Source organism: Vulpes vulpes, chromosome 1, assembly GCF_048418805.1.
Source record: "Vulpes vulpes isolate BD-2025 chromosome 1, VulVul3, whole genome shotgun sequence".
NCBI classification, from domain to species: Eukaryota; Metazoa; Chordata; class Mammalia; order Carnivora; family Canidae; genus Vulpes; species Vulpes vulpes.
The window spans coordinates 47,041,519-47,053,633 of record NC_132780.1 but is presented as its reverse complement, the minus strand read 5'-3'; the positions used below and the strand labels follow the sequence as shown (position 1 = coordinate 47,053,633).

Below are 12,115 nucleotides of genomic sequence, written 5' to 3'. Positions count from 1 at the left end.
GGCTTCCTGGGGCGTCAGGTGCCTCCCTGGTGATGAAGGTTGACCTTACAGTTCTGGTTTTTTTACAATAATCATTTCTGCTCAACCTCTCATGCTGGCAGGAGTGATCACTGGACACTGGCATGGCCCTGAGGATGCCCCAGATACCTCACTGGCCTCACCCTAGTCCCAGCCCTGCTTCAGCATTGGTATAGGGTAGCTGCTTTAATCTCCAGCTATCTAGCCAGCCTGCTAGAATTCAAATCCTGGTGTTACCACTAGTTAGCTAGGTCACCTGGACCAAGTTTCTCAATCTCTCTGATCCTCTTTCCTAAACTTTAAAATAGGAGCAATATTAGAATTAGCTAATTTTGAGAGGATTGTGAATTAATCCATGAGGCACTTAACACAGTGCTGGGCATACAGTGAGAAACCAATCCCCGTTAACTAGTACTACCACTTAGATATTGTAGTCAATCTCACTTTACAATGTGTTAGAAAAGGTGGTAACAACAGCAAAAGTGTCTCAAATTAGGTGCTGGTAAGACTTCAGTACCACTTACTTAAAATGATTTAAGAAGAAAAAAGCCCAAATGACAAAATATTTTTAAAAGAAATGAAATTGTATCACTTTCAAACATGAAGTAGCTCCAGCAAGGCCAATCATGCATTGCCTACTACAGCTATTATGAGAAACTACCTCAGGAAGTAGAAAAGAATAATCTAGTTATTTGTAGCTCATTGCCTGCAAATACTTGTTTCTAAGGCTTGAGGGAACTTGAAACAAGTCTTTTCTTTCACACACTCTCTCAGCCAATTCGTTTATTTTTATTCATAGCCAAAGATTTTCAGATGGATGATTTAAAAGCTAAAGATAATATAGACCCCTTCCAAATAATCAAAAATTTGTAATTAATAAAGTGAGAAGAAAAGAAGGCAGACCATATTCGGGATATGACCTGCAATGCTTCTTCTTCCAGAATACTCAAACTATAGAGCATCATTCAAACTCACTGAACTTTTGTAATATAGGTCCAAACAAACTCTACCCTCTTATTTTATCCATATCAAATCTGAAAAGAATCAATGTGCAAGAACTGCCTGGGCAGAGTGAGGGACCTAAGAGGGGAATCATTATAAGTCCTGAGACAGTTTCATAGCCTGGGCCACATCTAAAATGACCCAGAGAGGGAAGTTCCCTTCCACTGGACTCCATGATTTGCACCCACACAATCACCATATGGCCAATATGTAAAAATGAGTCTGTGATTCTGGGGCATTTACTGAGGGATTCTCAAGCATGAGTGTATACACAAGTACTTCAAAGTATTTTATTAGCAACACCAAGTGCCCCCCACATGCACAGTCTCATCAAACTCTCATGAGAGCCCAGTAGGTGCCATTAATATTATTGTCATCTCATGAGGAAGGGAGCCATGAAATATCTTTCCCAAGGTCAGTAACTTGTGAATATAACTGGGATTCCAACCTGCACAGTCTGGGTTCAGTACCCACCACCTCAAATTATTACACAACCTCCAAATGGCCAAAGAAACCTGTTTAGGAGGGCATTTAGAAAAAGTATAAGTCACCAGAACCAACCAGACTCTTAGAAGAGGTCAGTATACTTGGGTTGATGAGATAGCAGGCCCCTTTGGATTGGTTTTTCCAGTCCTTAGGCTCCAATTTGGTGCAAAATCCTTTCATGGTTCCATGAAGATGAAAGCAGGCTCAAATGAATCTGAGATTGCTCTTAGATCCTATTCTAAAAGGAAAAAATGAAAAAAGACAAGCCTAGGGGATGGAGACAAGAAGACTGTGAAGTGTGGACACCATGATAATGGTCATAGTTCGATGGCATCCTATCTCTATGCTGCTTGTCTTCCTCTGTCTCTCTCTCTTCCATGAAAGCACAAGTCATCATGTTTATTTGGCTACAAAGTCACTTAGGATGGAGGGACAGAGCACTGAGTGTACCCTTTTGCTAGGACCTGGGTCATTCCAAGTTCTTAAAATACCAAAGGACTTTCCCACAGAATGTAGGTTATTGGTTGTTTTTTTTTTTTTAATTCCCTTAAACTTTTGTTTGTTTTCTAGGATTGCTTTATAGCCAATGAAAACATATCCAATGCAAGAATCAGTTAACAATAAATGTATTTCACATTGATGGAAATTGTAAAAGTCCCTTTTGGTGGAGAAGAGATATACTCCAGGATCTATAGTGGGTTTGGGACTCCCCCAAAACTCTTGGTAACATTTCTCACACTCTTCCCTCTGACACCTTTAACCCTGAGCACCACCAATGCCACACGGGATGACGGTATGTGTTTGAGGAAAGGAGGGGAGGTATACAAGGCCCTACACAGAATGCAAGACACATGGAGATGAATTATAAAACTTTATTGGCTTGTTAAAAAATGAATGAATTCAGCAAGTACATTTATGATCTATCCACATTGTTAAAACAGCACTTAAAAATAAAATAAAAATGATTATCCATTATTTACAGGAAACATGAAAAAATGACTTTAAAACCTTGGAACATTATGGGGAAAAACAGGGCATGCTTATGATTCACAGACTGCCTATGGATTACAGCAAATGGATTTGAACAGGAAGTGAATGAAACCCAAGGATTTGTCTTTCTCTGGAATCTTTTGCTAGTTTTTTTTTTTCCTTTTCTTTCTTTCTAGCTTTACTGAGGTGTAATTAGCAAATAAATTTGTAAGACAGTTAAAGGATATAACGTGATGATTTGATATTCCTACACGTTGTGAACAGAATCTCTTGCTCTTTTATACTTGATTATGCTCCATTCATAAGTAGAAAAATAAAGGAGAAAATCTCTCTTCCTTCCTTTGCCTCTCATACATTTTCTTTTCCATGAAAACTAAGGCTTTGGATACAACCAATAGCAACCTACCTTGAGTGGTCCACTAATGACCATTCCAAGGCTGCACTGCAATATTAGCCTGAATTAAACCCAGAGTGAGCTCACCGTCAGAATCAGATGGCCGGGAGGTTCTCTTGTCCCTGATGAAACAAGGAAATGGACTAACCCGAGTGGAAAGCTGCCTTCTGTGACAACTGTTTTCGTGTCACTCTCTGGGTTGGGAGTTCTGTTCACTTAATTCCATCTGGCAGCACCCCACAGAAAACTATACTCTTGCCCTGTCTGGGAGAGTCCTTAACCTTCCCAGGTGCCCTTGAATAAACCGGACATTGCTTGTGGGCACTGCAGGTGTGTGAACACAGCAGAATTCACTTAACGAAATGGCGGTCTCTGTCCCAGTTTCCTTGGAGTCCAGTCTGCAGGACCCCAGGGGACCCCACTGACCTTGGCTTGACAGGAAGGGCACAGCCTTCGTGGCTGGATGGAGCCCCGTCTCCCAGTGGCTGTCCCTCTGCATCTGGTCTAGACAAGGCAAGATGAAACAAGCATCTACTGCTGTGTGAGGGGAATTAGATGAAAGCCAGGGAGGAGTTCTAGACAGAAAGTATGAGAACAGTGCAAGAGTGCATCATCCGCTCCGCGGTGGCATGACAGTAGTTCACACTCCATTCTTGTTTGGCCCCACTTTGGATGAACAACAACCAAAAAGCATGTGCAAAGCAACCAAAAAGGCAAATGGAAACAAACCCTCTGTCTGTCATGGAGTCAGTCAGGTTAGGTGGCTAGAGAGAAAGAGAGAGAGAGAGAGAGAGAGAGAAGTCGGGAATTTTAAGCAGATCAAGAGCAAAGATAGAGGAGAGACGAAGCAGGAGCGCATCATCATGTGTGCTCCGGCACCTGGCAGCGAGCTGAATTCCTGTCTTGTTGTCCTGGAGCTGTCTGCTCCTCAGGCTGCCCAACTGTCACGGCCTCTGCTCCATTTGAAGGAGAGCCTACAGCCCTAACTACTCTGGGGGACCTTCAGGACTGCTGGCAAAGTTGGAGGCAGAGGCCAATACCCTCTGTGCTCTGTGTTCTTTCCAAAAGTAGGGGGCACAGAGGAGAAGGACACTCAATGGGTCAAAAATGAAATGGGCTGGGTGACTAGAAGTGGCAACTCTGGAATTGACTGTCTCCAAAGTATGTGGGGATTCTTTTCTCCCGTCAGGAGACGTATCTTTTCTGGCCTCAAACCGGTGGCTCCGGGGACGTCAGTAGGCGTTCCTTACTCTGTCTCAGCTGCCTCAGAGGGTCTCAGTTGTACCCCATTCAAGACACAGGGCCTGACCCACACCTCTTGAGGTGGCAAGCCTGTTTTCCATTTACCAGTGGCCACATAGGTACAATGTGTGTGTGACAGGCTGTGTGTTTTTCCATCGAACCTGGCTACCCCAAGTAGGCCAGGCAACACGGACACTAGTGAAAGTCAGACACGTCAGGAGAAAACAGGAGAAAGAACTTGCTAGGTTGTCTCTGGCCACTCAGAGGTGGGGCCACTCAGGGATGGAGGGAAAACAGTGCCATCGGAGAGTCCCAGGCAGGGACAGAGGCCAAGGCCCCAGCTAGCAGAGGTCACAGGAGTGCCCCAAAGGTAAGTGACATGCCACAGATCTCTAGGGTGCCAAACCCAATGGCAAGAAAGCTCTCCATGGCCATTCCAGGAAGTGCGTTTATGAAGGAAAGATAGAGGGAAACAGAGAACAATGATGTTGCTTTAAGACAAAAGTAACAAACTGGCAACCCACAGACATGTTTTGTTGGCCTACATAACGTTTTTAAAAATAACCGAGCCAACTTTTTAAAAATAGGGACATTTCACATAAAAAAAAAATTCCAGGTTTCAAGTTTCTCTTAAAGAATCAGAAGATTTGGGAAACTGGGGCCCCATTCCCGGGAGGCAGGAGTTGGCCAAGGCTGGGTGATGGCTGCCCGCCTGCAGGGGTGGGTGTCCACTCACCGAGCACACGCCCTTGACGAAGGGCACCTGCCTGGCTCTGAAATGCCAGGTCCTGGTTGGGGGGCAATGGACTTGATTTCAGCAAAAATGCTGCCTATCCTTTTCTAATGCTGAAAAAAAAATACATGATACATGTCATTAGGAAGCTGTAAAAAGATTGTTTGTAAGGGACATAAAAAAGCAAAGGATGAAAGAGGGTGGTCTAGAGGATAGAAATGAGAAAATATGTCACTGACTGTGGTCTTTGGGGATTAAAGAAAAATGAAAAGCAAGGAACACAAGAACCATATGAAATAATTTTCTAATAGCCTGCTGTTTTCATCGTTCCCTAGGAGATGTCAACTGCTCTTTGATATATTAAATTGCCTTATCTGTCCACTTCTCTCCGTTTTAAAACAAAAATCTACCCCGCAAGTCTTCTAGCTGTTGAGTACAAATATTCTTTTTTTTTTTTTTCCTTTTGGCTCTGGGATATGTATAAAATAGTTCTTAAACAATGCATTGCCTTTTTCTGGTTCCATGGAATAAAATATAAAAGGTTTAAAAAAAAAACCACAAAAAAACTTGTACCGAATGGCCGATATTTAAGAATGCTTGGTGTACTGACAGCCTCTGCTCGGCTCTCAGCATGAATTTCCTCTTTCTTTCAGGGTTCAAGATTTCTGCAATTAGCTGGCCTCTTTGTAAATCAACAACTCTGGGAGAGATCAAAATCTAAGTAGTGACAGGAACTGTCATTTAGCAGTGAGCAAGAAAATGGGAATTCAGAGAATATTCCGGACCCCCCCCCCCACCCCCCACCAAGGGCCAGCTGCTCTCCCACTCAAATGTGTCTTTGGAAAGAAAACGTTTGAGAACAAGCAGCCTGTGTATGCTTGGGAGAAACTGCCCCTCTCTGAGGCATGGGTACGGAGGAGCCAAGGTAAATGCTGTAATCCATAGGACCCTGTGAAATGTCTGTATCAAGCAATAACATATTTAGTGGCTAATGTAAAAGATACAGTATAAAATATTCATCATGGGTAATCCTTTTCTATCAAGTGGTGCCTAAATGGATCCTGGTTTATTAAGATTAATGCCTTGGTTACACGGGATGCAAAACAATGTTTCCAAACATGTTGGACTAGTTAAAAATCTATAAATCCTTAAAGCTGAACTGCAAAACTTGAGTAACAATTTCCCCCCAAAAAAGAATTCTTTCAAACGTCAATAAGTTTCCAACCCAGCCGTGGCCACTCTGAGCATGCCTTAACACCAGGGCTGATCTTGTTTTCAAGCGAAATGCTCCAGGCCTGGCTCTGCAGTGCCCCTAACAAGAAAGGGGTGAGGTGAGGTGGGGCGAGGGCAGCCCAACCTGTCTGCAGGCCAGGGATCCAACCTAGCAAAGGCTGAGCAAAGCATACAAAGGTCACCGCGATGGCCGAGTGAGTGAAACAGGTGTCTGTGACAGAACTAAGGCAGGGATGCAGGATTCTGTAGCTCCCAGGCTACCCTCTCGCCAATGAGGCTGGGCCTGATAAAGCACATACTCATTACCTCTATGCTGCTGGGGTCAGGAAGAGCCTTCCTGCCCATGAAAACCAGCAGTAGTGTAGTATGTAGTAGGGGACTATCCTTCTTAGAATATGGTCTCCTGCTCCCAGCAGGCCAGCCATTCTGCCCGCAGACCTTTTCAGAGTAGAAAAGCTGCAGTTCTGTCATGGGAACAGCATGAGATACTGCGGCCTTCTCACTAGGAAACTTCTAAAAAGCAGGTGGATCGCAGGGGGCAAATAAAAGGACATGTGCACCATATGTGTCTATTTCACTCTTGTAGTTATTCTGAAACTGACTACGCCTAACCTAAATCTATAGCCCCCGACCACAGAGCTGCTTTTATTTTTTGACGGCTAATAAACTTTAGAAAAATCGTTAGCATTGATTGCATGACTCTGGACCTTTACTGCCAGGGAAGGAAAGAATCTCCCCATGGCCTCACCAAGTGCCCCCAGTGATGCCCTTAACTTTCTCAGTCACTGCGTTTCAGATGGAAAAGAGAGACTTTCTAAATTCAGTCTTCATTAAACATCAACAGAAAACATTGCTAACTATGTGTTACATAGAGATTAGGTTGTTTAGTGTGTTCTTGTATCTGTCCCTAAACTTAGATTTTTTTTTTTTTTTTGTAACTTTGCAGTTCACCTTTAATGAACAGAAACAATAAGAATCAATACATTTCCAGTATGGTCAAGGAGCACTCCTTTAAGAAGAGAAGCATAATCCAATGGAATCCCATTTCAATTTTGTATTTGAGCAATTGTAAGAACAAGAGGGAAGCATGAATTTAAAATGTTTTCTTGAGCATTTGCTTAGCTGCCTGCGAGCTGCCTCTGCAGCAGCAGTGCGCCCCAAACACAGCTCACAACAGCCGCAGGCTTCATGCAGGACCTCCTGCAAATACCACCCACATCTGCCAGAAAACCCCAACTAAGCGGCACCTCCTGGGAGAAGCCAATGCCCGTCCCAAGAGTCCAGCTTACAAGGCAGCATCAACCAACAAGCACCACAGCCCCTTTCTCTGTCTTTTTCTTTATTTCAGCTACCCATCCAGTGGGATCTTATGAAACAAAACAAAACCTAAAAGAAACACAAAATAAAACATAAGTCATGCTCAAAACAAAAAAATCAATGAAAATCAACATACAAGTATAATCACTTTTAAAAAGAACATAATAAATAATCAAAAATCAAGACAACATGGAATATGCTTTAAAACATAAAAGAATATATAATCACAGAACAGAAATTGGGAGAAAAATGTGCATCTCATTATCAAGCCACTTAGTTTTAAACTTAAAACCGATTTTACATGGCACAGAAAATACAAGAAAGAAATGCAAAGGATTTCTGCACACAGCTCCGCACAACAGTCTCAGATGTTAACATCTTAATTTAAGGAGGAGAAATCTGTGTACAATATAGATGAGCCCTGGAAAATTTTTATGTACAGGAGAAAAAAAATAAAACTCAACAACAAATCTTAACCCAAATCTTGATTTTCCTTCCCCACTTAATTTTGTCAAATTACTTCTAAAATAACTGGTTCATTACTCAGCAACCAGATCAAAGAACTGGCTAGCTTTAACTGTGAAATACTGGATCATACAAAGATTTAGATTCTTTTTCAGGAATCCTATTATTAAATAATTCATTGCCTAAATTCAACACTAAATTCATTTAAGTGTTGTACCATATATATATGACATGCACACAGATAGATGGAATATCTATTACATAACATGATACAACATGTGGTATATTGCATGTATATATATATTGCATATATAATACATGACATATAATATATGTATATATTATGTACATAATATATAAAACATATATAATACTTAATATGAATTAATTCTGCAAACATTAATTGAGCAGTGACTAAATAATAGACACTACAGTAGATGACACAAAAATAAAGAAAATGGAGTTTCTTGACCTCAAATACTTAACGCTGCTGCAGACGGAGAAAGATGAGTATGTCACTTGTGCAATAAAAAAAAGCTAATCCACTTGGTGCCAGGCTTTCTTCTAAGGTCTAAATTAGTCCTTTTACATTCACAATAACCCTATAAGGTAGGTTCTATTATTGTGCCCACTTTACTGGTGAGAAAACTGAGGTCCTGTGAGCAAAGCAGCTTGCTGAAGCCCGACAAGCATGGGACAGAGCTCAGATTCTGACCGAGAGCTTATACTCTGTAGCTACCCTGGTCACTGAAGGGAGGCCAAAATCCCTCCAACTTCACTAGGAAACCCAGCAAGAACAGAGGAGACTCATTACATATAATTCTGTATGAATCTCCATCAGGTCCCCAAGTGACCAAACAGATGATGTCGTGCTAGAAACTCCCAAAACGTTTTCAAGTTCAGCTTCAGAAGGCACTTTGAAACCCAACCCTCCAGACTCTGGATCTTCCTCAACCTGGCGTCTGGTCTGCCAAGTGCTGGTGTCATCTGCCTCCAGAGCTGAAATTACCACCACCAATCTGTATCATCATTTACAACCACACTAAAAGAGTCTATGGAACTTAATTTCCATGGCTCTTTTCTCTCCCACCCTTCCAAGTCTCAGGAAAAGCACTTGGTACCGACGCCAAACATTGCTCATGGATTTAATCACCCACAAAGCACTGAGAATTCAGGAAGCACACAGTGATGCCCATTAAGACTCCTTCATTTCTGACTTTGGTCTCTTTCTAGAAGTTCATACTCCAGGCTAACATGAGCCACGCTGTGACACTTAGAACTAACCAAACACCTTCAGGTTCTAAGAGGGTGGGGTCTCAATTTCCCTCCCACTGAAACAACAGGATTTATACAAGAGTCTCAAGCTTGCCAATAAACACAGGAGGAACTTGGTGATATAAGTAGAAGATGTCATCCCCAAATCAAAAGATCTGTTGATTCAATATACTACTTTCTCTGAATATTCCATTTTGAAAAGCACTGGATTTTAAAATAATAAGAATAACAACAGATTAAGCTGTTAAAGTGAGCTTTATTTCCTTCCAAAGGGTTTATGGCACAGGGACTCTTTAGAGTTTACTCATGTCAGAGTGTTTACAGCAGGCCCCCAGCCACAATTCCTTTGCTTCTATTTGCCACTCTCCTCTCCCGAGGCCCACCCAAGCTCGTTGTTACAGTTGGGAAACAATTTGCTTTGCTAGATGGCAGCTCTTTGGACCGCCATTCATTCAAGCTGCAACTGCACCCGCCCCTACTTCAACTGATGTCAAATGCCCCTCTTCAACGTCCTTCTGCTTTGCCTCTTGGTGATGCATCCTTCTCCAAAAACCCTACCTCAGTGCCACACACCCATGCCACGAGGGGAGTAAAGCCACCAGAATAGCACACACGATGTCTTCCTTGTGGGGGAAAGCCAGCCTGTTGCAGTGATAAGCCACGTGTAGTGTCTGCATTCACATTGCTACTCCTGCCACCTCCCACCTCAAGGAAGGTGGGTCAGACCCCTCTCTGAGACACCTGATCTTCACAGCCAGTTGACTGACACACTAAAGATAGGCCACCAGATACTGAAAAACCAGTCTGATGTAAGACTTGACTCTTGTATCAGGAAATATATTCGGTGCTTCAGATTTCTAAGGAGTTGGCAGGAAAAGTTGATCAGCACCCCAATTTAGCTACCAGGGTCTCATGGCTTTGGCCCACTCGGGTTACAAGAAGCTTAAGAAAGGGGCCCCAAAATGATATAAAACAATAGATCATTATTTTCTCCTCGTGAGGGGGAAAGTTTTTAGACCACAACAAATGGCTGAACATCTTGAGGGTTTAGCAGCCAAACGAGCTGTCTAGCTTCTGAGCCTGAAATATAGATATTTTGACAATGTGACATTCTGAGGGATTTGCAGCATTCCGATGGTGCATGGTAGTTATCGTGAGAATGGCTCCTTTATCAAAAAAACAACAACAGAAAAAACACTTGAGAGGAAACTTTGCCGCTGCTGCTTGCACTAGCTGATCTAAATAAGAACCAGGATAAAGCAGGTGCTGTCAGAAATGTGATGCAAAGTCGAAAGCAGAGAGAAACCCAGGATGTGTCTTGAAACTCCGTCTCTGCAGCTTGCTGATTTTGGATTTGCTCGTTGACCTCTTCAAAGGGATGGACAGGGTGGGGAAGGTGAAGGTCAGTGAAGCACTGTGCTTTCTTTACCACTGGCTTCCGATCCATTTAGATTTATTTACATTCAAGCGTGCACACATTTCCCTCCTATAACTCAGAAGCAATCAACCATAAAATGGCAAGGATCTGCAGTACATTTAAATTAGCAGCAATTTATCTGCAGCAGAAAGGAAAACTGCTGAGTGGAAAAGAAGCGAAAGGAACGGAAGAAAGACACAGCTGTTTGTCTAAAAAAGCAAATCCTATCTCATTTGGAGAATTCAAGTAGCGAACTGCCAACTTGGGCGACCGCATGGCATGGTGCCACTCTGGAGACCGGGTGGTGGCCAGGGTACCAGCAGAGCGGCTTACCTTCATCAGAGAGCAGAGCAAATGTTTCTTGAACCTTCCAGAAAATGTCCACTAGGTAATATCAAAGGATAAACTCCTATGTTCTCCTAACACTAGATGCTTAGAACACAGTGGGTACAAAGAGCTTTCCATCACATTTTAGACTTGAGCTGGGTGCAGTCCCGCTTTATTTCAGCACTGGGGCTTAAACATCTATTGTCCTGATTTAACATTTGTGGAGCACTTAATATATATTGGTTGTTACACCAACCATCCCTTGCCATTTGCTTTTTCTATTTTATAGGTGATTCACTCAACCCGCATGGGCAATGTGATGTGTTCAAGGTCACCCAAGAATGGAGTGAGGCAGCTGAAATCTAAACTCAGAATCTCTCGGCCACCAGTCTATCTTTTACAGTGGCATCACCTGTGTACCCATAGCGGAAATGTGCCAACACATAAGCCAGGTCCTGGGGTTTTCTTCTTTGTGCTCATTCCAGAAGCTGCTTCACCATCCTTCAGACACCTCTTTCACTTCCTGGGGATGTGCTTTGTCCACATGCCATCTCTTGCCCTAAGATCTCCTCCCACCAAACAAGCTCTCCTTATAGAAGCCTTGACCATTCTTGACGATCCAGGCAAAAGCCATTTCTATGAGTGTTTATTTGACCGGCCTCTTAAACCTCTATGACATTCTATCCCATTCATTCACATAGCTTACCTTTGTACCTTTTTAAACTTTTATTTTAAACTTGTACTTCTGTTCTATCTACTTCCCTACATCCCAGACTATAGGCCACAGGAGGGCAGAGAGAACACACCTACCCATCTTCTGTGCCAACAATGCTTTGCATGATACCAAGGGCTGAGTGCATCTTGAGTTTCAGAATAGTGATGTCTAAATTTTGAGCTGTATTGAAGAACTTTGAGGTACTTGGTAACAGAACCAAAATGGTAGAGAGTGAATTGTACAATGCAAGGTAGGATCTACTGTTTCTCACTGGTAACTGGGTTACTCAACTCACTCCAAAGCTTCCTGCAAAAAATCACGTATTTGCTTAGAAGTATATTGAAGGTTACAGTTAGACACGTGGACACCCAGTGCATTCTTCCCGAAGCATTTTAAGCTCCTGGGGAAAAGGTGCTAGACTTAGTTTATTCTAATACTTGCAATGATCAAAACCACCGTGGGCGTTGGACAAAGAAAACTGTTGTCCATTTGTTAGCTAAA

The 12,115-nt window shown here is 42.6% G+C and overlaps 1 protein-coding gene across 5 annotated transcripts in view; it reads right to left on the bottom strand.

Moving 5' to 3' along the window:
• NTRK2 (neurotrophic receptor tyrosine kinase 2) overlaps window positions 1-12,115 on the bottom strand; it is a 332,550-nt gene that overhangs the window by 195,991 nt on the left and 124,444 nt on the right. Inside the window, exon 13 of one of the 5 annotated variants that reach the window (XM_025984173.2) lies at window positions 2,644-7,484. The exons of the other annotated variants lie outside the window; for them this stretch is intronic. Within the exon in view, the coding sequence (XP_025839958.1) occupies window positions 7,447-7,484 (38 nt within the window). The 3' untranslated portion in view covers window positions 2,644-7,446. Of the gene's footprint in view, window positions 1-2,643; window positions 7,485-12,115 lie in introns of those variants that run through there. 5 annotated transcript variants of the gene reach the window in all.